General features: G+C 55.2%; 8 protein-coding genes across 8 annotated transcripts; 4 read left to right on the top strand and 4 right to left on the bottom strand.

The window, feature by feature from the left end:
• Positions 1 to 676: 676 nt before the first annotated feature.
• IWZ02DRAFT_429517 (uncharacterized protein) lies at positions 677 to 3151 on the bottom strand (the record flags this gene model as incomplete). The annotated part of the gene is made up of 1 exon (XM_066765996.1): positions 677 to 3151. One exon carries the CDS (start codon positions 3149 to 3151, stop codon positions 677 to 679), a length of 2475 nt encoding a protein of 824 aa, XP_066627487.1.
• A 504-nt stretch (positions 3152 to 3655) lies between these two features.
• On the top strand, positions 3656 to 4440 carry IWZ02DRAFT_370021 (uncharacterized protein; the record flags this gene model as incomplete). Its single annotated transcript, XM_066764478.1, has 5 exons — positions 3656 to 3690; positions 3776 to 3890; positions 3944 to 4009; positions 4069 to 4191; positions 4297 to 4440. 5 exons carry the CDS (start codon positions 3656 to 3658, stop codon positions 4438 to 4440), a joined length of 483 nt encoding a protein of 160 aa, XP_066627488.1.
• A 3733-nt stretch (positions 4441 to 8173) lies between these two features.
• On the bottom strand, positions 8174 to 8674 carry IWZ02DRAFT_486962 (uncharacterized protein; the record flags this gene model as incomplete). The annotated part of the gene is made up of 1 exon (XM_066769312.1): positions 8174 to 8674. The coding sequence occupies one exon, from the start codon at positions 8672 to 8674 to the stop codon at positions 8174 to 8176; it is 501 nt and encodes a 166-aa protein (XP_066627489.1).
• A 261-nt stretch (positions 8675 to 8935) lies between these two features.
• Positions 8936 to 10788, top strand: IWZ02DRAFT_368445 (uncharacterized protein; the record flags this gene model as incomplete). Its single annotated transcript, XM_066764378.1, has 3 exons — positions 8936 to 9764; positions 9804 to 9907; positions 9958 to 10788. 3 exons carry the CDS (start codon positions 8936 to 8938, stop codon positions 10786 to 10788), a joined length of 1764 nt encoding a protein of 587 aa, XP_066627490.1.
• Positions 10789 to 10996: 208 nt separating this feature from the next.
• IWZ02DRAFT_30341 (uncharacterized protein) lies at positions 10997 to 12587 on the bottom strand. Its single transcript, XM_066763969.1, has one exon. The coding sequence runs from the start codon at positions 12464 to 12466 to the stop codon at positions 11204 to 11206; it is 1263 nt and encodes a 420-aa protein (XP_066627491.1). The 5' UTR covers positions 12467 to 12587; the 3' UTR covers positions 10997 to 11203.
• Positions 12588 to 12795: 208 nt separating this feature from the next.
• On the top strand, positions 12796 to 14256 carry IWZ02DRAFT_440603 (uncharacterized protein). Its single transcript, XM_066766847.1, has one exon. It carries the CDS (start codon positions 12948 to 12950, stop codon positions 14202 to 14204), a length of 1257 nt encoding a protein of 418 aa, XP_066627492.1. The 5' UTR covers positions 12796 to 12947; the 3' UTR covers positions 14205 to 14256.
• Positions 14257 to 14399: 143 nt separating this feature from the next.
• Positions 14400 to 18044, top strand: IWZ02DRAFT_30464 (TUP1-like enhancer of split-domain-containing protein). The gene is made up of 5 exons (XM_066763977.1): positions 14400 to 14526; positions 14604 to 14678; positions 14761 to 14976; positions 15025 to 17763; positions 17825 to 18044. The coding sequence occupies exons 1-5, from the start codon at positions 14490 to 14492 to the stop codon at positions 17932 to 17934; spliced, it is 3177 nt and encodes a 1058-aa protein (XP_066627493.1). The 5' UTR covers positions 14400 to 14489; the 3' UTR covers positions 17935 to 18044.
• A 2594-nt stretch (positions 18045 to 20638) lies between these two features.
• Positions 20639 to 22107, bottom strand: IWZ02DRAFT_30478 (uncharacterized protein). The gene is made up of 2 exons (XM_066763978.1): positions 21330 to 22107; positions 20639 to 21273 (listed from the first exon to the last, which is right to left on the bottom strand). The coding sequence occupies exons 1-2, from the start codon at positions 21864 to 21866 to the stop codon at positions 20647 to 20649; spliced, it is 1164 nt and encodes a 387-aa protein (XP_066627494.1). The 5' UTR covers positions 21867 to 22107; the 3' UTR covers positions 20639 to 20646.
• Positions 22108 to 22453: the final 346 nt, after the last annotated feature.

Raw genomic sequence — 22453 nt, forward strand, 5'->3', positions numbered from 1 at the left:
GTTACTCTTCTTGGTGCCGATGGAGGCGGCGCATAGTTCGTGCCGCCGTTTGTCGACTGCGTGACTAACCTCTACTCACCCTTATCAGTGATGATGGACCTGAACACGTGCGTGCGCATCCTCCGAGTGCGTGCTCAGTGAATTATGTGGTAGACAGACGCCCACGCATGCATGCATGTCCTGGGATCCTCTCCATCCCTTGCTCATACCGAGAGTCAAGTGTTCGCTCGCCGCCTCCAACACTAACATGAAGTGCGATGTAGGTATCTACATCTGTATACCCGTTTGCACAGGCAACCTCAATTACCAAGAAAGAAAGAAAGAAAGAAAGAAAGAAAGAAAAAAAAAGAAAAGAAAAGGGAAAGAAGATTGAGTGAAGAGTAATGTAAAGTGGTATGTATAGTGGCAGTATGCACAGAGATGAATACCTAGCTAGTATTTCATACAAGAATGGAACCAACCCCGCGCCCCCCCCGAATCCCAGCCCAACACCAATGCCCACAGATGCCGAAAGCGAGTGGCGTCTAATGCCATACCGACCCAATCCGACCCTATCCCACTCGCTTACTTGCCTTGTCGTCTGTCTGCTGGCCGCGCCATACTTTTTTTGTGCACTACGCCGTACGTGCATGGCGTCGTGCTTAGACCACCTCTCCCTGCCATGTACAAACTACATTTACTGTGCTCCGCTGCCTTTTTTCTTCTCTCCGGCATCAGCACCATCACCACCATCACGACCACCAGCGCTGGCACTGCTGTTTTTGGCGTTGGCGTTGTTGGCGTTCCCCCCGCTGCTGCTGCTGCTGTTTTCCTCTGACTCGTCGACTTCCCACTGCGGACTCCACACCTTGCGCACGCTCTTGTACAGGCGGCGGCTCTTGGTCGACATCCACGCGTTGGCCTCCCACGCGCGCATGGCTTCGTTGTCGGCGGAGAAGTCTTGCGGTGTGGCAGTGGTGGTGGTGGTGGTGGTAGGTTGGCGTTGTTGCGCTGCTTCTTCTGCGTCGTTAGGTGGTGGTGGGGGCTCGTTGGTTGGGTTGGAGGGTTCTGATGATGATGCAAATGTTGTTGTGGAGGAGGAAGTGGTGGTTGTGGTGTTATCGACACCAGCAGCAGCAGCAGCAGCACCGTCATCGTGCAGCGCACTCTCCTCCTCCCACCAATTCACGACTTTGCCTTCCTTCACCTTCGTCGCGTGGGCAGCGAGCCACTCCTCCTCCGCCCGCCGCTCGCTCTCCTCCACGCGCCATATGCGCAAGTCGCCGGCGAGCTGCTGTCCCATGTCCTCACGCAAACGATGGTCATCGGTCCGCAAACTCTTCATGAGCAGCGCATCACGGCCGCCCTTGGCCAGCCGCAGCGCCAGACGCTGTATGGGGATTGGACGCAGCCCGCTCGTGGCGTACGCCTCGGCGACGACGTGCTCGGCGACGTCGGGGCGGCCGCAGCGGTCGCAAAGTACGAGCATGTGCGCGTACACCTCAATGTCGAGCGGCGGGAGCGGCGCGTTGGCCATGTCGTGCGGCGACTTGGGGGGCGTGAGCGGCGGCGCCGTCGCGCGCAGGTCTTGGATCTGCTGCCACACCATGACGCCGGCGGCCCAGTCGCCCTCGCTCGCCGTCGCTGCCAGGAAGTATGTCAGGCCTGTGATGTCGAAGGCCCAGCCGTCGCCCGTCAGCTGCGTGCACAGTGCGATTGTGTCTTCGAGCCCGTAGAAGCGCAGGTTGCCGACGATGATGCGCGAGAAGACTTTGGGCGTTGGGAAGACTTTTTGCACCAGCTTGCCGTCCTGCATCGGGTGCGGCACGACGCGGTTGTTTGTTTTGCGCGCCACGCGTCGAGTGTGCCAGTTCTGATGGAGGAGAGGATGGGCCAGGTGCAGGTAGCGCTTGTTGACGACGTGTACATCGCCTACCATCATGTTCACGTAGTTGGTAAAGTGGTTTCCCCTGTCCGTCCGCATGTAGTGGTTGAGGATGGCGCAGCTGGTGATTTCGTCCGGACGAATGTACGACTCGTCCAAGGCTTGGATGACAAAGTCGACCAGCGTGGTCTGCTCGAGTCGCGTGAAGCCCAGAATCAGCGCATTGTAGGTGGTGATGTTGGGCGGCGCCGACGACGTCATTAGACTGTCGCAAATGTTCATGATGAGAGTCTGGAGGCTCATTTCGCCCGAGAAACACTGCTCGAAGCAATCGAAGATATGGTGATTCATCTTGTAGCAGTCGAAGTGGAATTGGCCGTGCGGATCTTGGCTGTAGAAAGGATATTGATTGTGGAAGACTGGCGGAAATTTCGGAACCTCTTCCTGTCTGTATCGCGGAGGGGTAACGGTGTCGTACCATTGCCGGGTGATGAGCAGCTCCACCCTACCCAATTGATTTATAGAAGGCCAGAAGATCTGGTGAAAGTACACGGGAAGATTTTGGAGTTTTCTCCGCTTTTCTCTCACCGAAAACGCAACGCCCTTGTCTCCTTTTCTCACACCCTCTTTGATCAGACGGAGCACTAATTTTGCCATGGCGAGGTTGGTGGCTTGCATCTTTCGCCGCGTCCACCGACTTCGTAGGCCTGCTCTTTTGGTCTCTTCTCGAGCGTATATCGACTGTGGAGGCACATTTTCAATGTCCAAATACGTCGCAGTATTGTGCTCAACAAAAGCCTTTTGTTGCGTCAGCATGGTGTAGATTTTGCTGTCTTTCCACAATTCAAGTTCTTGATCAGTCATCCAACGGCCTACAGCAGCTTTCTCCCATCTCTTTTGCTGAGCAGCGTCAGAATCTCCCGGGTCGGCTTTTGGCTCAGCATCTTCCGACGCAGTGTGCTCTTCCGCCGCGCTAGTCTCCAAAAGTTCTTTCGCTTTTGCTTTTTGCTGCGTCCATTCATGAAGAATCTCCGAAGAAGTCGGGAGATGGGCAACATCCTCTGCATTCTGCGGCGCGTCTTCGTAGTCGTACACAATCGATTCGGCATTTTCGTCCAAGTCATTCAGCAGGCGTTGCTTTTCATCCGGTCCCAAATAGGACATTCTGCGCTCAATCCCCTTCTTCTGCTCTTCCAATTCGGCCTTGGCCTGGTCAATGGCCTTGTTCCACTGATCCCTACGCTGCTGCTTGCCGTGGCCGTCTTCCAGCATGCCCCACCCAAACATGAACGTGTATAGCAGCGTCGAGGTCGGGAAGAGGAGCGCGCGTCTGCCGGCCGTGGTGGAAGCGATGCGCCTGGCGAGGCCAATCGAATAGGACCGGCATTGAGAGCCTCGGCATGTGCATTTTGCTCGTAACGTCCGGGGCCATGAGGTTCGCATAATCGGGGCAACATTCCCTTGGCTTTCAACGGCCCAGCGGAGAGACGAAGGGTACCGGCGGTTGTGCGCGAGCAGGCGATGGAGCCTGCAGCAGCGCTCTAAAAGGGCTCGCAGTCCCGGAGGTGGTTGGCGCAGAGGCGGCAGAAGATGCCTGGGGGTGCCGTTGTCGTGGTGGTGAGTTTGATTTTCGACCGAAATGTGAACATTTCCGGCCCTGCGGAACGCTGCACGGCGTCGATCACTGTCGGCGCACGGCCATCATGACATGACGGGCGCCGCGCACCCCGCTCTCTATGTACGCGACTGGAATCTTGACAACTCTGCTATTCAAAACAGACGTTGAGCACCATGTTGGCTCTCACATTAACCGCCGAGCTCGAAGGGTTAGTGCTTAGCCTCCATACTTTTTCCGCCGCCAGCTCAAGCTCCTCCGCGTCGCAACCAACTTCGTGCTAACATTCGCTACAGCGTGACAGACTTGCGCCCCAACGACACGGCCGACAATCCCTTCTACTACACCTTCAAAGTGCAATGCACGTCCTGCCGCGAGACGCACCCTAATTGGGTGGGCGTAAGCCGCTTCGTACGACCCCGGCTTCGATGAACGGCGTCAACAATCAGACTGAGTCGCAGTAGGAGCAAAACGAAATCAGCGGAAGCAGAGGCGAGGCCAACTTTGTCTGGCGATGCAAGAATTGCAAGGTGCGAAGCGGCAAAGGACTGGAGACAGAGCACAAGGTTGATCTGTGGTCCACATGTAGCGCGAGCATTCCGCCTCCATCACAGTCGCGCCAGCCGCCTACCCGCAATCCTCGCCGCCAAAACGCCAGCAGATTATCACGTTTGACTGCCGAGGACTAGAGTTTACAGAATTCAAGCCAGATGTAAGCGCGCCAGGATTCTTCCACACCTTCTATATCAAGGCCACAGGCCAAGGCCACTGCACGTTGTAGCTTGTCGTTCGGTATCTAACAGTGACTTGCGAATAGGGCGAGTGGAGCGCAACAGGTCTCGAATCCGGGACCAAATTCGACAGCATCGATCTCAGCGAGGGCGAGTGGTTCGACTACGACGAAAAGGCCGGCGAAGAGGTTAGCATTATGGAATTGAAGTGGGACATTGTGAGGGCATGAAAAATGGCATGGTAGGTCATACAAACGAAAAGATGGTAACAGGCATTCGGACTGTCTACACTGGCCGACGAAAAGCATGGAACACGACGGAGCGCAGGTCTTCCCTATGCGCATGGTATAATCAGGGATAAACGAACACGAAATGTTGACATGATGGACGCTTAATTCACAAAAAGTCCGTGTCTAGAGCATCAGGTCGCCCAATGAAACTGTTCCTCCTGCTCCTCCCAGACATTGGATTTGACTATTTACACACACACACACACACACATAGTCCACACAAGTGCTTTCTCTCTCGGCTTCCCGCCACCCTTGGTTTGTCTCCCCTTCAGTCAAAAGTACAAATAACGTCCCCATGATCGCCAGAGCAACTGCGCAAGCAAGGAAAACTAGTAGTGATTAAACGGACAAATCACGCGACTTCACGCGGACCCAACACGCCAATCATGCATCAGGATTTGATGTCTCTCGCTTACAATCGCCATCAAACACATGATCTACTTCATCGCAAAAATCGTTCTAGCGGTTTGATAAGCCTGTGAGGCGGCCAAACTCTCAGCCGCTTCAAAGGTATGTATATATGTATCCCTCTCCATCTTCGCATCCTTGCCCCCCGACCAATCTAAAACGCGCCATGGAAATAGCGCCAGCGCGTGAGATAAGGGACAGCGATGGTGACGCCAACGCATCGCCCACCCCCACACACCGTTTAAGAAAGGGGGAAAAGGGGGGAAGCTGGGGGAGGAGTCGGTCATCTGATGCGCGCTATTTTGTGGTGGTGATGGCGGCGGCGCATGTCGTTTAGGATGGACAGTAAAGGATGAGTGAGCGGTTGGCTTGGTAGGTAGGTAGGTAGGTAGGTACTGTAGGTCCTCGTGTGTCGCGACGTCTGTCTTCTAGTGAGTCTCAAGTGCGCGGCAAGAGAAGTCGATGGTTTGTTTGAAGCTTGGAGTGCGTAGGTAATTGAATTCATCGACCAGTGAGGACGTGCTGATTTGGCTGTAGGGTCGAGAGGATGTTCACGGCTAGGCTTGATGGTTGATGTCTTAGTTCAGTGAGTGAGTGTGGCTTAGGCTCTTTGATTTCGACGATTGGTTGGTGGCGGCGTAGTGCTCTGCTGTACGTGTAGCAAGTACGTAGGTGTGACACACGCCAACAAAAAGAAAAAAAAAAAAAAAAAAAAAAAATCCCATGACAGCCATTTCTACCTCTTCTTTAGAAATCCACAGTCCATTGGTTCATCCATCATCCCCACCACACTCCAAGACTCTCCCTCCCACCTCACCCGCCGCACCACCGCGACCCTGTCCGCCCACCCCGTCCATCCGTCAGCGGACGGACACACTCGCACCGACGCCGTCCCCAACACATATCAGGTGCAGCGCGCCGACTAAGGTCTCAGACAAGGGATCCACGAACAACAGCCCAGTCATGTTTCCATTTGAAGGACGAGGGGCGGATGGCGGGAGCCAATTGGGCACTCGACCGGGGGGGGGGGGGGGCGGCAGGCGGCAGGAGAATGCCGTGCGTGGCATTTCACTATAGGCCGTGCATTGCCGCGTCGTGTCGTGTTGTGTTTTTACGATTGAAGGGGCTGGCGGGATTGTTGATGGATTGAGGAGCCCAGAGGCCGGTTGCATTGTGGGGTGTGGCGACGGTTCTGGGTTGTTTTGTGTAGGTTGACGGCAGGTGGGCAGGGGATTGGACGGGTCGGCTAACGGCAACACTGGCTGGCTTGTGTGCTGCGGATGAGGCGTGCCGATTCAGATCGAGGTCGGCTGTTGCGACAGTGATCTGCAGTTGTTTTGTCGTTGATGGACGGAACGAGCGGCGTCTTATCGATCCCGGGTGGCTGTGGTTCCTCTGAGTAATCGACGAGAATTTTGTGTGGTGTTGGTGTTCTTTGCAGCGTCGCTGTGAAATAACTCGAGTGGCGGCTTGTCGCTACGATGGCTTCTTGGAGACTTGTTGCTCGAGACGTGATACAATGATTGGTGTGGTTCTCCGCGTGTTGTCATCATGAGAGGAGAATGATAGATGCACAGGCAACAGTAATCATGCCCCGAAGCCAGAGGTCGCGGTTGCAAGTCCCATCGACGGTGCAAGAGTGCTAAGAGGGATTGTTAACGCCTGATCTCCTTGGACAGATTCGAGGACTCCGACATACCTTGTGAGCGTGTTCAGACTTTGCTCCAGTGTTGCTCGCAGAGGACGTGATCTCCTGGTGGCTGGCTTTGACAGCAGCCAACTCTTCAGCCTCCAGAATGAGAGCAAGAATCTCATCGTTGGACAGTTCCGCATTGTCCAATCTGCGGTTCGTCTCCGATTCCGAGGATCCGGCCCAGGTGCTCATGGACTTGGTCATGGCGGAGTCGCTCGAGGCCTCGATGGTCTGGAGGAAAGATGAGAAGCCATCACACAGGCTGTCGGAAATGGCAACGGCCAGGGAAGGTTGCTGAGCTTGGTCGTGGTCCATGATGGCTGGGAATAGATGTTTGAGTCGGTTGTGAAAGTGAAGCTGACGACAGCAGGTTGTAGACGGTAGGGCGGTGACGACTCCGGCGGTAGTAGAACGGCTCGTTTTAGAATGTTTGGTCGCAATATATTTGGACTAGGCCTTTAGCCGTGTGACGAGCGGCTCTAGGCCCTCATGTAAGAGGCGGATCCTTGCGTGGCCGCGAACCAACAGGGATGAGCTGAGCAGTTCGACGTCGAAGTCTTGAAGACGGCGGATTTGGTCTTGGTCAGGATGATGGCTATGATTTTATGTCAGTGGGAATCGAGCACAACCTGTTTGGGCATGTGGGAATACCTCGGGAGGTGATGAGCAGCGTGACGTAAGTGAGGTGGTGACGGTACTGTAGAATCACAGATGGATTGAAGCTTTCAGTCAATAGGCGGAGCTGGAATCGATACTAAGTGTCTCGGAGCGGGCGTCGAGGGCATTTGTAGGGCGGACAAGATGTGGCGCCGAGTAGGGTGCATGCTTTGAGTAAGGTTTGCCATGATGCAGCAAGCGCGGGCATCCGCTAAGGCGCGGTCCGGACAGACGTCTTGGGCAGGGCTCAGCGGGAGTGGCCGCATGGATGCAATAAAAGACGAAAAAAATGAAAAAAATAAAAAAATTTATTGCACGGCGCCTGTTGTGATCCAAAAGTCCAATCACGCAATGACATCGGATGTTGTGATAACGAGACGGAGAGTCGAATGGTCGGGCGGGCAGAAGGCGACATTGACTGCCGCAAGCACCGAATGCACAGTCCAGGCGCGTTGGCAGAGGCACTCTGTATAGTTTGATTTGGTGGGTGACGAGCCCAGGCACGCACGCTTTCCTTGCTGTTTGCGGGAGGCCGTGGCCACGAGAGCAACAAGAGTTTGGAAACTCCAGGGCTCCCACCAGCTGGTGACTGAAGCCCTTGGATGACTGGAGCCATGACTGGCGACTCTCTCTCTTTTTTTTTTCCTTTTTTTTTTTTCCTTTCTTTCTTTCTTTTTTCGACTTTTGGCTCTCGCTTGGTCCCGTTGCCGTCCGCAGGCTCGTGACCGGATCACTCGACCGGCATGCAGCCAATCGCCGTCCCCCGGACCCCCAACCCCGCCCTCGGGAGTTGAATGCGGTTGTGGCCCCCTGCGCTGCCCAGTCCAGCCCAGCCCTTGTGCTTCCCAATCGAGCAGTCCACGATGCCTCAATTGCTGTGGCCTGTTGACTCCGATCCTGACCCTCACAGGTCCCTCACAGGTACAATCCTTCCTCCTCCTCCTCCGCCTGCTGTCCTGCGCTCGACTCCTGTCTCTGTCTCTCTTGCCTCGTGTTCGCGGATTGCTCGGTGCTGTGACCCACGCCTCCAACTGTGCCATCTGTGCCATCACGAGGTGCACCTGCATTTTCTGTCGTAGAGTCCGCATCGCCCGCTTGCTGTGTCCCGTTTGCCGACTCTTTTTGCTGCGCCACCGTTGGGTCCTCCACCCACGGCATGCCTCTGCGCTCCACCTCCAGCCTCAGCAGCTCGACCCGGCTCTCCATGCTCTGAATCGTCTGCTCATTCTCCCTGATCGCCTCGGCGCAGTCGCTATCACCATCGTCGGCAAAAGGCTGCAGCTGGACATTGGAGCGCCGAAGGTGGAATATCGAGTTGCGCAGCTCTGCAGCTTTGCCGTGCAAGGATGGAAGTTCGAGCTCCGTGATGGCTTCGGCGAAGCGCTCCAGCGAGATGGGATGCGACTCTGAGGACATGTCGGTTCAAGAGAGCGTCGCAAGAGGTGCGGTCCAGACAAGCCTTTGAAGTGCCTGCAGTGCGAGATCTGATTTTCGCAAGATGATCGACGTGGTGACTCGGCGGGAGCTGTTGACGACGCGGCGGAACCTGAGCGGGAGCGTTGGGTGGGCTGGGTCCCAAAATTTAGTCTCAGCTCTTGGTCGTATGTCACCAACACCACACCACGCGCAATTGCGTCCGTCCAGTGGTATGCTTCGACCCCTGCGCCTTCCTCCGCAATGAGCAATGCCTGGACCATAGCATGTAGGCCGTTTGCTGGACTACGCTTGTCTACTCCTCCGCCATGCGCCATCTCACGTAGCATCGCTGCCTTGACCAGCCCCGCGTCCTGCTCCTCGTCGACGACGCCCTCACCGTTCCGCCTGCCACGGCTCCAATCACGCGACCACTTCGCTCCGCCGCTCCTCCGATACATCTCATGTCGTCAGTTCAGCACAACTCCCTCCGTCGCCAAGAGAGGGCCCAAGACCAAGACCTCGAAACCCGCCGTCAACCCAGCACATGCGAAATCGGAGTCCAGACAAGTCCAGCAAAATGACGAGCATGAGAAAGTCATTGAGGACACGCCGCTCCTGGGCGGCGACCTTGATGCTGGGAAATTGACAGAGATATTTGGCTCAGATGTGTCGGCTGCCCAGGGCAACGCCATACTGCGGGCCCTCCAGCACCGTCGCGTGACGGGATCTCTCGTCGAAAAGGGCGTTCATTTCGACTACTTTTCGCACGAGCGCGCCCTCAAAGGCCTTGAATACCTCCGCGCAACCTACCCCGTGGACGAGCAGGCCGCTGCCGCTGAATATGCAGAGGCCGAGGCTGAAAGGCTCGAGAGCGAATTGGTCGAAAAGGCAAAGGACATGGGACTTTACAAAAAGCACCCCATCTACGGATACAGCGAATTGGACGCTCTGCGAGCGAAAAATGAGGCCATCTACGAGGAGCAGCAAAAGCAGAAGAAGCTCGAGGAGGAAAAGAAGGAGCGGGAAGCGATTGCTGCTGGCAAGTCCAAGGGCAGGACTCTGGAGCAGCCCAAGGCCAATTTTGAACTGCGTAGACGTAAGGACATGATCGAGTTGGTCAATTGAGAAGCTGACGGTGTGGATGTAGCACCAAAAAAGCCAGAGTCTGAGTTTCAAAAGTACTACAGAGAGCAAGCTGTCCTTAGCCATGGCGCGCCGCCTGAGATGAGCTTCGTACGCTTTCTTCCCATGTGCCGACCACCCCTTTTCTAACACTCTACCAGGTCCGCCGCGTCGGTCCCAGCGTCCTCGTCTGTCTCGCCGTCGTGACACTCAGCTACATATTCGCAACAACCTACACAGCACCCAGCCGCACCGCACGCATCTGGCCCGACACACCCCCAGCACTCTCCACCAACCTCTTCCTCCTCAGCATCAACCTCGTCGCCTTCCTCGCCTGGAAAACGCCTCCCTGTTGGCGCTTCATGAACAAATACTTCATCATGATTCCGGGCGCTCCGCGCGCCCTCTCCGTCATCGGCGGCATCTTCAGCCACAGCGCGCCGCTCCACCTCGTCACCAACATGATCTTCCTCATGATCTTCGGGCCCTACCTCCACGACCTCGTCGGCCGCGGCAACTTCCTCGCCATCTACCTAGCCGGCGGCACCGTCGGCGCCACCGCCTCGCTGCTCCGCCACGCCCTCCAGCGCAAATGGCACGTCAGCTCGCTCGGCGCCAGCGGCGCCCTCAACGCCGTCGTCGCCGCCTACTTCCTCCTCGCCGACGCCGAGCGTCGCCGCGTTCCCTTTACCGATTATGAGGTCCCGCTCCAGGGTAAGGCCATTTTGGCCCTGCTGCTGGTTTTCGAACTGGTAAGTATGCGCCGTGGCGGTAATCGCGATCACGTGGCGCATCTGGGTGGTATCGCGACGGGTGCGCTGGCGGCGGTGCTGTTGAAGCGTCGTGTTGAGCGAGAGCAGCAGAAGAAGGGAGAGAGGGCGGAGGGCGCGGCGATGGTTGCGCGCGCGCATCATCGTCCCGGTGATTTGATGGTCGATTGGGATGCTGTGAAGGCGAGTGTGCCGTATTGGATGGGTGGTACCAAGAGGTAGAGGAAGGTGCCCGTTGATGGTTCCCTGTCTGTTTACTGACGCTTGGTTGTGTATGTAGAGTATGGTATGTATGTACGGCATGGCAGGTATGGCAGGTATGGTACCTGTTGGAAGTCTCCATCTCATCTGAATCATCGAATGAAACGGTCAAAATCACTGCATCTACCACCATTCCTTGCATGGATTCACGATGCCATTGTTGCCATGCGAGGGGCTAGGATCACAAGAGCACATTACCGGCGATGCACAAATCAATACTGCAATACAGTACGTACGCTACGCTACCGACATACGTACCTACGCAAGAAATCTATCAACCCAACTCAACTCCACACTCGTCTGTCGCTTGGCCCTGCACCAGCAATGAATGCCTCTATCCTTGCTTTTGCCGTCGTCTTCAATCCAATCCGCATAACTAGTCAAACTGGCTCAAATCCAAAGGCACGCTGCTGCCGCGCCCTGCCCGGTACTTCTTGGGCCCGCCCACAAATTCTCGCGGCTTCGGCAGCTGCGCGTCGTCCTGGAATTTCCATCGACCGTCGTGGATTCGCAGCATGCCCACGTTGACTGTCCCGGATGCGCCGCTCTTGCTGCCTGATGAGCCGCCGCCGCCTCCATTGGTTAGTGTGTACGCGCTCGAGTCCATTGTCGACGCGCGAGGCGGCGGTGGGGCTGCTGTGGTTGGGCTGCGCGATGGTGATGCGGATGGGGGCGGTGGGGGCGCCAGGGGCATCGTTGGAGCGTGCATAGGGGGTGGTGGAGGCGCTACTGGGGGAGATGGGGCCTTGGGAGGAGATGTTGGCGCAGGCGGAGCGGATGGAGGCGGCGGCGGCGGCGGAGCTGCAGAGGAATTTCCACGGCCAAACGCGTTGCGGGCCGCTTGCTCGGCAAGTGACGGTGTGTGTCCATTTGTTGGCGGAGGGGGAGGCCCTGGCGGCGGTGGCGGAGTTGCGCGTGAAGGGGGAGCTGGAGCGGATGATGGGGGAGGCGGCGGCGGCGGCGCTGATGGTGTTGCTGATGCTGGGCGAGTTGGGGGAGCCGGTGCACCGACATTGGACGGCTTTCGAGAGGCCGGGGGAGGTATTGGGGGCTTTTTGCCAATTGGTGGAGGAGGCTTGGGTTTGGAGATGGGCAGGTCAGTGAGCGAGTGTGTTGATGTCGGACGGAGATTGCCCTTGAGCGCAGCGACAGCTGGGTTTGGCGGAGGGGGAGGAGCTCCTCCTGGCGGCCGTGGAGCGCTTGGGGGTTTGGGAGCTGATCCGGATGGTGGTTTTGGTACGCCTCTCGCGCGCATCGTCTCCGGATCTGACAAATATGGCGAGTCGCTGCTGGCGCCTGTGTCGACGCCTCCACCTCCAGTTTTTCGTAGTTTTGGCATGCCCACACCCGCAAAAAGACCTCCTAATTGAGGCGCACCGCCAGACGCAGTTCCACCAGCGCTGTCAGACCGGTCTCTCCCAGTATCGCTGCTGCTCCTAGCCCTGTTGCCTGGGACTGGAGGCGCAAGTCCGCTCGGAGGCTTCGCCATGCCCGGGACGGGTGGAGCACCCATTGTCGGTTTGGCAGGTCCATCGACGACTTTTCCAACCTGAGGTGCCGAACGATCGTTGACTTGTGTGACTTTGCGCAGTCTTGTTCCCTTCTCGATGTCGCCAAGTAGCGCTCCCTGTTGCGTCATCAGCCTCTGTGAGTTTGCATGAATGAGGATCCGAGAATCAACCACACACCCTTCCTTTCGCTGCTTGTGCTGGCGGTCTCGAGGGCAAGTTCCCAGGGGGCGGCGGCGGGGGAGGGCCTCCACTGAAGCCTGGCATCGGCGGAGGAGGTGGAGGGGGAGGCGCGGCGGGCATGGCGGAGAGGCCGTGAGGGCGGATAGATTCGAGGCTTCGAGCCGGTGATTCTGGCTTGGTGACGGGTCTCTAACGAAGGAAGAATGGCGCTGGGTGCTTTGGACGGTAGGACTTTGATTTGGAGAGGTTGGAGTCGTTCAGTTGCCTTGTGAGCTAAGTTGCGAGAGCGAATGACATCGGGAAACAGCCACTGAGCCTCAGCCCGCCAGCCGAGCGCGCACGTCCCAAGGGCACCGCACGCACAGGGCAGCCATCCCGCAAGCTCCCCGAGCTCCACGACCATCCACCGCATACTCCACGGCCATCATCATGAATACCTCGCGTCTGGTTCGCCCGCAGCCTGCTACCGTTCGTCGATTGTGCGGCGTTGCTCTCAGACAGCCCGTTGGCGCGCGTCAACCGTCGGGCTTTGCGACACTCAGCACCGCATGCCTTGGACGAAACCCACAAATCCACCGAACGTGTCTATCCGCGCGCCATGCTTCTACCAAGTCGACGAAAGCTCAGAAACCCGAGACTACTGCGAGAACCGTGGAAAACGACCCAATCCTGGCAGGATTATACGCACCTACTGCCATAGATAATGTGGAAAGGAAGATAAATCAGATCCTCGCGCAAAAGGACACCGTCCCTTCGGAGGATATCTTGGTACCAATCATGAGAGAGGCCGACCATTTGTCCGCGATTCTTGTGAAGAATAGCTCCGCTGAGAAAAAACCAAAATCCAAGCAAAGTGCGCCAGATGCTGCGTCCTTGCTCTCAGACCTTGAGACTGCCCCCTCTTCGGCGAGAAAGCCAGCCGAGAAGCTGTCATCACTAATGCACCAATTGATGTTGCACCCTCCCATCTTCATCAATCCCGACATGCTGGAATTGTACGTCAAGATTCAATCAAGGTTACAACAGCCCGAAAAGATCCTCGACGCCTTCGAACTTTACGCCAACAAGCCAATTCCCAAGCCCAACTCATCGCCTGTTCAGTACAAGCAACCTAAGCCCGACCGGATATTGGCGGCGATTCCAACACATATCGCAAACCAGGCCGTCGACGCCGCTCTTGCCAAAAAGGATCTGTTTTTGGCAATGGAAATGGTCGAGAACACATTCAGGACGCGAGCGTACAACAAGAACAAACTGCTCCGCAAAGTGACTTTGCCATTGCTGGGTGTTGGCACTCTTCCCATCGGGCTCTACTATCTTGCCCAAATGTACGCCGAGGCGCAGACTTCGGAGGAGAATTTCACGGCTGCCGTAAAGGTATATGCAGGTGGAGCGGCGTACTTGACGACTGTGTTGGGACTCGGTTTCGTCACACTCTCGACGTGGAATGATCACATGATGAGAGTGACGTGGGCAAAGGGAACGCCTTTGTCAGTTCGCTTCATGAGAGAGGAGGAGCGGGCGGCAATAGACAGAATTGCCCAAGCAGTGGGATTTAAAGACAAGAACAGGTGGGGAGAGGAGGAAGGTGAGGAGTGGGAAGCGTTTGTCGAGTGGGCCGCCATGCGATGGATGGTGGTTGACGCTGTAGAGCTGCAGGAGGAGATGAATCCGTCGTCTGAGTGAATGTGCGGTATGTAGTATGGTGGTAGAAAGGAGAAATTTCAAGTCAACAGAAGCTCTCCATGTGCAACTCATGTTCCTGGCCTGGACAACGTCACCGGCACCGCCCGCTAACGCCAAGCTCCGCGTACCCTGGTCTCTCCGCTGCAGATCAGCGCTGGTGGAAGCTCCAAGCGCACATGCTGCGACAACCAACACCAACCAACTGCCACCACCGCTCTCATCTGGCGCTGGCTTCGTCTCCTCTCCCTCTGATTATGAGGACACCCTCGACCGCCCATCCTCAACATGCACATTGTCAAGCCCATCTGGTTGACGCATCCTGGTAAGCTCCAAGTCGCATTGGCCGTGTTTCCGCTGCCACGTCCAATTCCAAAAGCTGACGCGTTGGATGCCATGTAGGTGATTCGAGAGACTATGAAGTCTACAGCTGCCACGTATCTCCCGACGGGAACAGGCTTGCCACGGCCGCTGGAGGTATGCGCATTGACTGTTCTGGAGCGCGCCGACCGCGTCGCATCTTGCGCCTTCGAATCTAGAACGCTGAAATCTGTCGCAGATGGCCACGTACGCATATGGTCGACCGACGCCGTCCTAAACTGTGGAAAAGACGACTATAACAAGCCAAAACAACTCGCTGCCGTTAGTAACCACTCGGGCGTAATTCATGCCGTGCGCTTCTCGAGCAACGGACGCTATCTTGCATCGGGAGCCGACGACAGAGTCGTCTGCGTTTACATCCACGACCCGAACCCGCCGACACACTCTACATTTGGTATAGGATTTTGCTGCAAAATTTGGGGGCTTTGCTAAGATGTTGCAGGATCCAACGAGGAGCCGCCCGTCGAAAACTGGCGCGTTTTTCGCCGCTTGATCGGACACGACAACGACGTCCAAGACTTGGGATGGTCATATGATTCTTCAATACTGGTATCGGTGGGCCTGGACTCGAAAGTGGTCATTTGGTCGGGCCACACCTTCGAGAAGCTCAAGACCATAAACAGCCACCAGAGCCACGTCAAAGGCATTACTTTCGACCCCGCCAACAAGTACTTTGCTACGTCGAGCGATGACCGTACCATCAAAGTCTTTCGGTTTACTCCACCCGCCCCCAACGCAACGGCTCAGGATTCCGTAAACAACTTTGTCCTCGAGAAGACGATCATTGCCCCGTTTGAGGCCTCTCCCTTAACCACGTATTTTCGCCGGTCTTCCTGGTCGCCTGATGGAAACCACATTGCTGCCGCTAACTCAACCAATGGCCCAGTCAGTTCCGTTGCAATCATCAACAGAGGTTCATGGGACGGCGATATTAACTTGATTGGCCACGAGGGCCCGGTCGAAGTTTGCGCATTCTCGCCAAGAATGTTTTATCGAGAGCCGCTCACAGACCGCCATAGAGACTCGAATGGGAACATCACACTTGGATCCGTTACCGTGGTTGCCTGCGCAGGACAGGATAAGACCCTGAGCATATGGAACACCAGCTTTGCACGACCGTTTGTTGTTACTCAGGAGCTGTGCGGCAAGTCAATATCGGACCTTGCTTGGTCCCCGGACGGCGAAAAGCTCTATCTCTCTAGCTTGGACGGGAGCATACTGGCAGCTGTCTTCGAACCTGGCGAGCTGGGTTATGTTGCTCCCGTATCCGAGAATGAAAAGTCGCTGCAGAAATTCGGCGCTGGACGGAGACTGGGAATGGTCGAGAGCACCGAGGCACTTCTTCTGGAAGAAGGCAGCAAGGCCGGGGAGCTCAAAGGCGTCCAGGGTCGGATGGGAGAGCTCATGGGGGACGGCGGATCAGCATCAGTCAACGGCCTGCCCGGTGCCCCTCGCACTAACGGCGTGACCTCTGGAGCAGGTGATGCACCAACTCCAGTTGCCAACGGGCAGGCGCCACCAGCGAATCAATCCTCGGGAGACACAAGAGTGGACAAGCTCAAGCAACGAGTCACCGTCACTAAGGACGGCAAGAAACGCATTGCGCCCATGCTCGTGTCGGCTTCTTCGGGACTTGCAGAATCATCGTTACCTCAAACCCAGCTCGTCACCTCTCAGCAAACTCGATCCGGTGCCCGCCAGGAGGACCCACATACCATCATTGACATGTCAAAACCTTTTGATGGATTTCCCAAGGGCGGCCTGGTTTCTCTGCTCATCGGCAACAAGAGAAAATTTGCAGAGGTGGAGGGAGACGATGAGCGTAAAGTTGAAAAGAGGCTTGCCAACGCGACGCGCAATGGAGCAGCTCCAATCCTTCAAAACACTCCAGAGGGACTGGCACCTGTCAAGCCTCAAGAAAGGCCCCCAGAAACCGAAATCCCTGAACCGCTGCGCCCTGCAATTGTAAATCCCAGCCTGGCGGTCAGCCAACTCCGTCTCGCAATTCCTCTGGTTCGGAGTGTCATTGTTCGAACTGTGGACGCGAGCGAACCACCGCAACCGGGCAGTGAAAATTCAAATGAAGATGTCGTAATGCTCGAGGTTCGCAATGCCACCGGCGCCTCTAGGACAGGTCGACCTCAGGATAGGGATCCTGCACGAATATCTTGCATCAAACGAGGTCAAAATTTGTGGCAAGACTTTATACCTCGGCCCGTCCTCCTTTTGACGGGAAATCCGAATTTCTGGGCTGCATCAACCGATGGTGGTTCCATCTATGTCTGGACGCCTGCTGGTCGACGTCTTATCAACGAGATGGTTGTCGAATCCAACCCCGTCATAATGGATTGCAGGGGATGGTATCTTCTCTGCATCACGGCTGTTGGCAATTGCCACGTCTGGGATATCAGTAATCTTTGTTCTCCTCATCCACCCATTTCCCTAGCCCCTATTCTGGACATTGCGTCGGTAACTCAAGGACCACATCTCACTCCCACTCCCGGTGTGATCTTCGCTCGTCTCACCTCTGCCGGTCGCATAATTGTCGCCCTCTCGAACGGCGATGGCTACTCTTATTCTCCCAGTCTCTACGTCTGGCAACGCCTATCTGAACCATGGTGGGCAGTCGGAAGTCAATACTGGAACACAACTGACAGCTCGGTTGGTAACGTGTCATCATCTTCTGCCGTGTCCGCTGCAAACAAGGAGCGAGAAAGAGACATGGACGAAGTTGCACCAGAAAATCTTGCTGCTGGAATCATTCCTATGCTCGAGCGCAATACGACAGCTCACACTCTTGTCCGCGGCCGCGCTTTCTACCTGAGTCGCCTCATCAAGGCACTCTTGTCTGCTGAAGGCTTTGAAAATCTCGAGTCCAGTATCAGCGTTGCGCATTTGGAAAACCGGGTTGCGGCCGCATCAACACTGGGTGCACGAGAAGAGTTCAGAATGTATCTCCTCATGTACGCCAAGAGACTGGGAGCCGAGGGTCTCAAAGGCAAGATTGAGGAGCTGCTGCGAAATTTGATGGGTAACATTTTCGAAGACGACCACGGAGCGGACGACCAAAATGGCAGTAAGCAGTCAGAGGACTCGGACCCCTTGATTTTGAAAGATGGAGAGGAAGACGTGGTTGGATGGAAGAGGAAAGAGCTGTTGAAGGAGGTTGTTGTTGTCCTTGGTAAGTGCATCAACCGACATCCTGCTTTGTCGTTTGTAACTGATTCTGACCGTCATTCCAGGCAAACACCGCGACTTGCAGCGCATCACCGTGCCGTACGCGCGCTTGCTTGGTGTCATCGACAAGGACGCAACAGCTGGCGAAGACGCCGGTATGGACACGGAGATATAAATACCGACCTATGCGCTTTTGGGCTATTCTGCTACTCTACCTTCCCTTTACTTCCTGCAGGTTGGGCCTGTATGTATACTTTTTGTCAATCACGAACAACCAAAAGCTCGTGATAATCCCCGGCGTTGAACAAAAAAGGGGCGCTGGTGCAAGTGGCGGCGGCGATGGTGGTCAACATCATAGCGCGGAACTGACTTTTTGTTCTGTCTTTGGTCGCTTGTCAGTCTTCTTGTGCATTTATACTCTTCATATATTGTACCGTCCCTGGAGTCCAAAAGAGAAACCCGATGTCTTCATCACCACGTGCTTGACGCTCCGGTTCAGCTCCTGTTGTCGGCTGACCAACAACGGCAGCAGCGATAGCGGACCTCTCGCGCCTCCTCGTGCCGCCTCTCCCTCCGCTGAGCACTGCCTACGTCGCGTTGTCAGCGCTCGCTCCATTCACGTGCGCGCCTCGCCTCTGCTCGTGAAATCGTCCAAGCGCTCGCGTGCCCGTGGCCCAAACTCACCCACGCCCCGGTATAAAAACCTCGCCTCCTCTCATCGACAACCGCTTCCTCAACCACAGCGTCGACCGCCTCCTCGACTCCGCAGAGCACGCGGATCCCTTGCTTCGGCAGACGGTGATTTGAAGCTCACGGGTGCGGAGGGGGTGGATGGGCGCTGTGGTGCTTGTACGATTGGGGTGTGAGAATTTGTATGACTGTATTTCTATGGATGTTTCGCTTTTGTATACGCGTGGGGTTGTGTGGAGGTGTGTTGATTGTGTCGGTGGTCTTGTCGTCGTTGTGTGCGTTCTGTACATGTGTCTGTCTGAGTATGTGGCGCTGTAAGATGTGTGTTTGGTTTTGCGATTGTATGTCTACTTGTATTTGTATGTTTTTGGGTTCTTGTCTTCTTGTGGTTTTGCTCGTCGCTTTGGCTCTTTCGCGTTCCTTTTGCGTCTTTGAAAGCAAATTGAAGTAAATCGTGCTCATGTAGGTCCGCTACGGGAAGACGCAGCGGCAGAGCCCATCATTGTGGGACAATGTTTGAAAACTACATTCGACAGTAGACGGCCTGGAAATTCAGGAAGTCGCTGGGGAAGGTACATGGTGGTGGACGAAGCAAGCGAAGGAGTCGCTGCTATCTGTCTTCGGACTCGCCAGAGCAGCGCGTCGTTCAGCTGCAGACAGTGTCCAGAAAAGATTTTGAGTAGATTTAGAGGTGAGGAGGGTATTTATGCCAACGGAAGAGAAGGAGGTTCGGACTTCTTGGTCCTTCCCTTGGGCGCCCTTACGACAGCATTGACTTGAGAATTTACTCGACACTGTGCAGAATCCCAAGTCAATCAACTCTACAGCAGTACCAGTGGATGGTGGAGAGCACCATCAATCATCAATGTCATTGCTCTTCAAAGATGCTTGCGGTAGGTCAGTTCGCTGCAGCTTGAGATGCGCCCCCTGCTTTGGCACCAACCGATCAGTAGATAATATTTGACTGGATTAAGACAACACCAGCACAGAATGTAGGCACTGCACATATTGCAAAAAGGAGGAAAGTAGACATAGGGAAGCTTGGATGCACGTATTACTACCTCAGGGATTCGCCCCTCCTAAGGACGCTCCTAGCACGAGGACGCCCCTAGCACGAAGTCGCCCCTGGCACAAGAACCCCTAGCATGTGGACGTCCCTGGCACGCAGACACACATTCCTAGCGCGTGGACGTGCACCTTGCACAGAAACGACAAGTATTTAAATCCGCCGCTCCGCGAAGTTCTTTCGCCGCTCACACTCTACCTCAGCCGGAGTTTTCTATGTTATAACAGAAAACATATTAACTCGTACTTTTCTGTTCTTGTGGTTCTTGCAGAGGTTTTCTTTAGGCCTATCTATAATTTGCTGTTATTAAAGCTCACTTCTACTTTATTGCCTACAGGAGCTGCAGATCATCATAAGGTATCAATGAAGAAGCCCATGAACATTGAAAAGCCTCTAGTGCTAAGGTGCCTGTGGTCCAGACAGCACAAAAAAAGCGATTTCTTGATCATGCAGAACAGAGCTGCCAACACCAGCCAGCCGGTTCTCACGAGGTCTTCGGACACCAAGTAACAAATGCTGGTTGGTTGTTGGAGAAGCGAGTCTCAACTGCCTGCGAGGTGCGATATTTATACCTATCAGGGCGTAATTCACATGGCAACATCGGCTGTCGCATGAAGAATCAGACTAGAGATCTTACACTCCTGACTGACAGCGAATGGACACGTGTTTTATGAGTGTCGAATGAACGGCGCAGTGCTGGGCTCGGACTTGGAAAGAGGAGCATAAGTAGAGTTTCTGTCTGGCGCTCGAAACCGTTGCTCAGCAATGCAGTGCGGATAGCGGAGGCACCGGACGAAGCAAAGCTCATAACTGTTTGTGTGGTTCGCAAAGCTTTCGCAGGGTCAGATCTTTTGCAGCTGCTGAACATACTGCAGTGGCAGTAATCCGGTCGAGTTATGGAGATCTCTGGGATGTCTTCATGAAGTCGCAAGGTACCAAGGTTGGATGATGATGTGTGAAAGCCGGCTCAGAGTCGTTCATGATGTCGGCAGTAGGTTTGCACCGCAGTGTAATTGTCTTCAAAGTTTTCATACCAACGCCTTTAGAAAGAAAAGATCTCTTATCACAGAGCTACATATGTGTAAAGCGCAAACGAGTTGGTTTCAGAGCGGTTAGAAGACGGTAGTGCTCTTACATTCCAACTCCCAACACATCCAACAGACCTTTCTCTTTCAACTTAAGCTCGTCATTCACCTTCCTCCAGAGACGGCATCGACAATCCGGATCCAGGATGTGTGGCATCGGCTCGTCCTCCCAGATACGATGCCAGTACCTCCCACCGCCTCTTCCTCCTTCTTGACCGACCCCCTGGACCTTCGGATCCGGTCCAGCCTCAGGGGCCGTCGCCGCATTGACAAGCGCCAGCCCACCCTGCTGCGCCGAAATACCGTCTCGCCAGACATAGTACTTGAGCAACAACTGCTTAATTGGGCGCATGAAGGAGGCGTAGTTCATGTTCCAAAGGCCCGAGAAGACGTAGCCGGGGTGCACGCCTTGGAGGGTGATGTGCTTGTACTGTTCGTGTTGGAGGAGACGACGTTGCAGTTCAGCCTGCCAGATTTGCATGAACAGCTTGTTGTTGCGGTAGTAGAGGATGCCCGAAGGCCCGCACATGCCAATGTCGCCATTGCAGTCTTCGAGATTGAAGGTTCCCAGATAATGGAAGCAGCTTGTGGTACAAATGATGCGCGGGGCGTGTGCCTTGGCGATGGAAGGGAGCAGACGAAGAGTGAGTAAGACGTGGGAGAGGAAGTTGATCTGGAAAGGCGTTTGTCAGCAACACTATGTAGCCATTGAATTCTGTCGTGACTTGCCTGATGAAAAATCTCGAGCCCATCTTTCGTCCTGATCATCTCGTGGCCGCCTGGGTTATCCCCAATACCAGCGTTGTTGCAGAGGATGTCGAGCGGCCGCCCGGTGTCTAGCCAACGCTGAGCAAAGTTGTCCACGGTCTCGAGGTCTGCCATGTCGATTTTCCAGTATTCAACCTCCGACTTTTCATGACCAGCGTCTCGTGCAGTTTGGATGCATGTGGCAGCTACGCTTTCGGGGTGCTCCTCTGTCGGACGTGGTTCCCGGCAGGCGAGTATAATGTTGGCACCCCAAGACGCCATGGTGAGAGCTGCCTCACGTCCAATTCCACTGTTGGAGCCACTAATGATGACCCATTTCCCGGACAGGTCGACTGATGGAATAGACACTGTGCTGTTGTCGTTCATGCCCCTATAGTTCTTGGCCCCAATCCATTCGATCGGGGGAGGGCTGAAGTTGAGAGGCGCTTCGTACGGCACATTGTTGATGTCGTTCTTCGGGTCTTTTCTGGCCTGCTCAGCCGGCTTGGTCTCTGCCATCTCGGAGAGTCACCGGTAAAAGGATGGAATGGGCTCGAGTGAATTCCGTGGTATATGTGTTGCCAGGCCGAGTTCGAGCACCTATACTGAAGACCAGCACACTGGCGCAAAGACCTCGATGTGGGAGCAACCTGGACTCCGGGAATCTGCAGGACATCAAATAGACAACCGGGATCCAAGCCGTAGATAGATTGCTCTTTTCCCTGGACAGCACTTTTTCTTACCATAAGAGTTGACATCTTGGAACTCATATGCCAGACCAACTTTCGCAGGCTCTCAGCAAAATTCAACTCTGCGAGAGCAATTCTATCAAACTTGGCGTATTCCGGTGTTCACAGTTGGAAGGCACCAGCGTAGAACGAGGACTAGGCGATTGTCGAAATGTCCATTTATCTGAGTCGTCGACAAGGATGTCGAGGGGCATGGCAAGGGTGATCCAACAGAACGATTTTTGAAACGCAGTAGCGCGGCAGAGGTAAGTTATGAGACCCGAGGAACTTGACCATGCAATCTGCATAGACAAAGAGCAGAAATCACTTCCATGCTTACGCAGCGACATACTTCTTTCCAGTGCAGACAGCCGTCGA

This window comes from Phyllosticta citriasiana (assembly GCF_038021145.1).
Source record: "Phyllosticta citriasiana strain CBS 120426 chromosome Unknown IWZ02scaffold_1, whole genome shotgun sequence".
NCBI classification, from domain to species: domain Eukaryota; kingdom Fungi; phylum Ascomycota; class Dothideomycetes; order Botryosphaeriales; family Phyllostictaceae; genus Phyllosticta; species Phyllosticta citriasiana.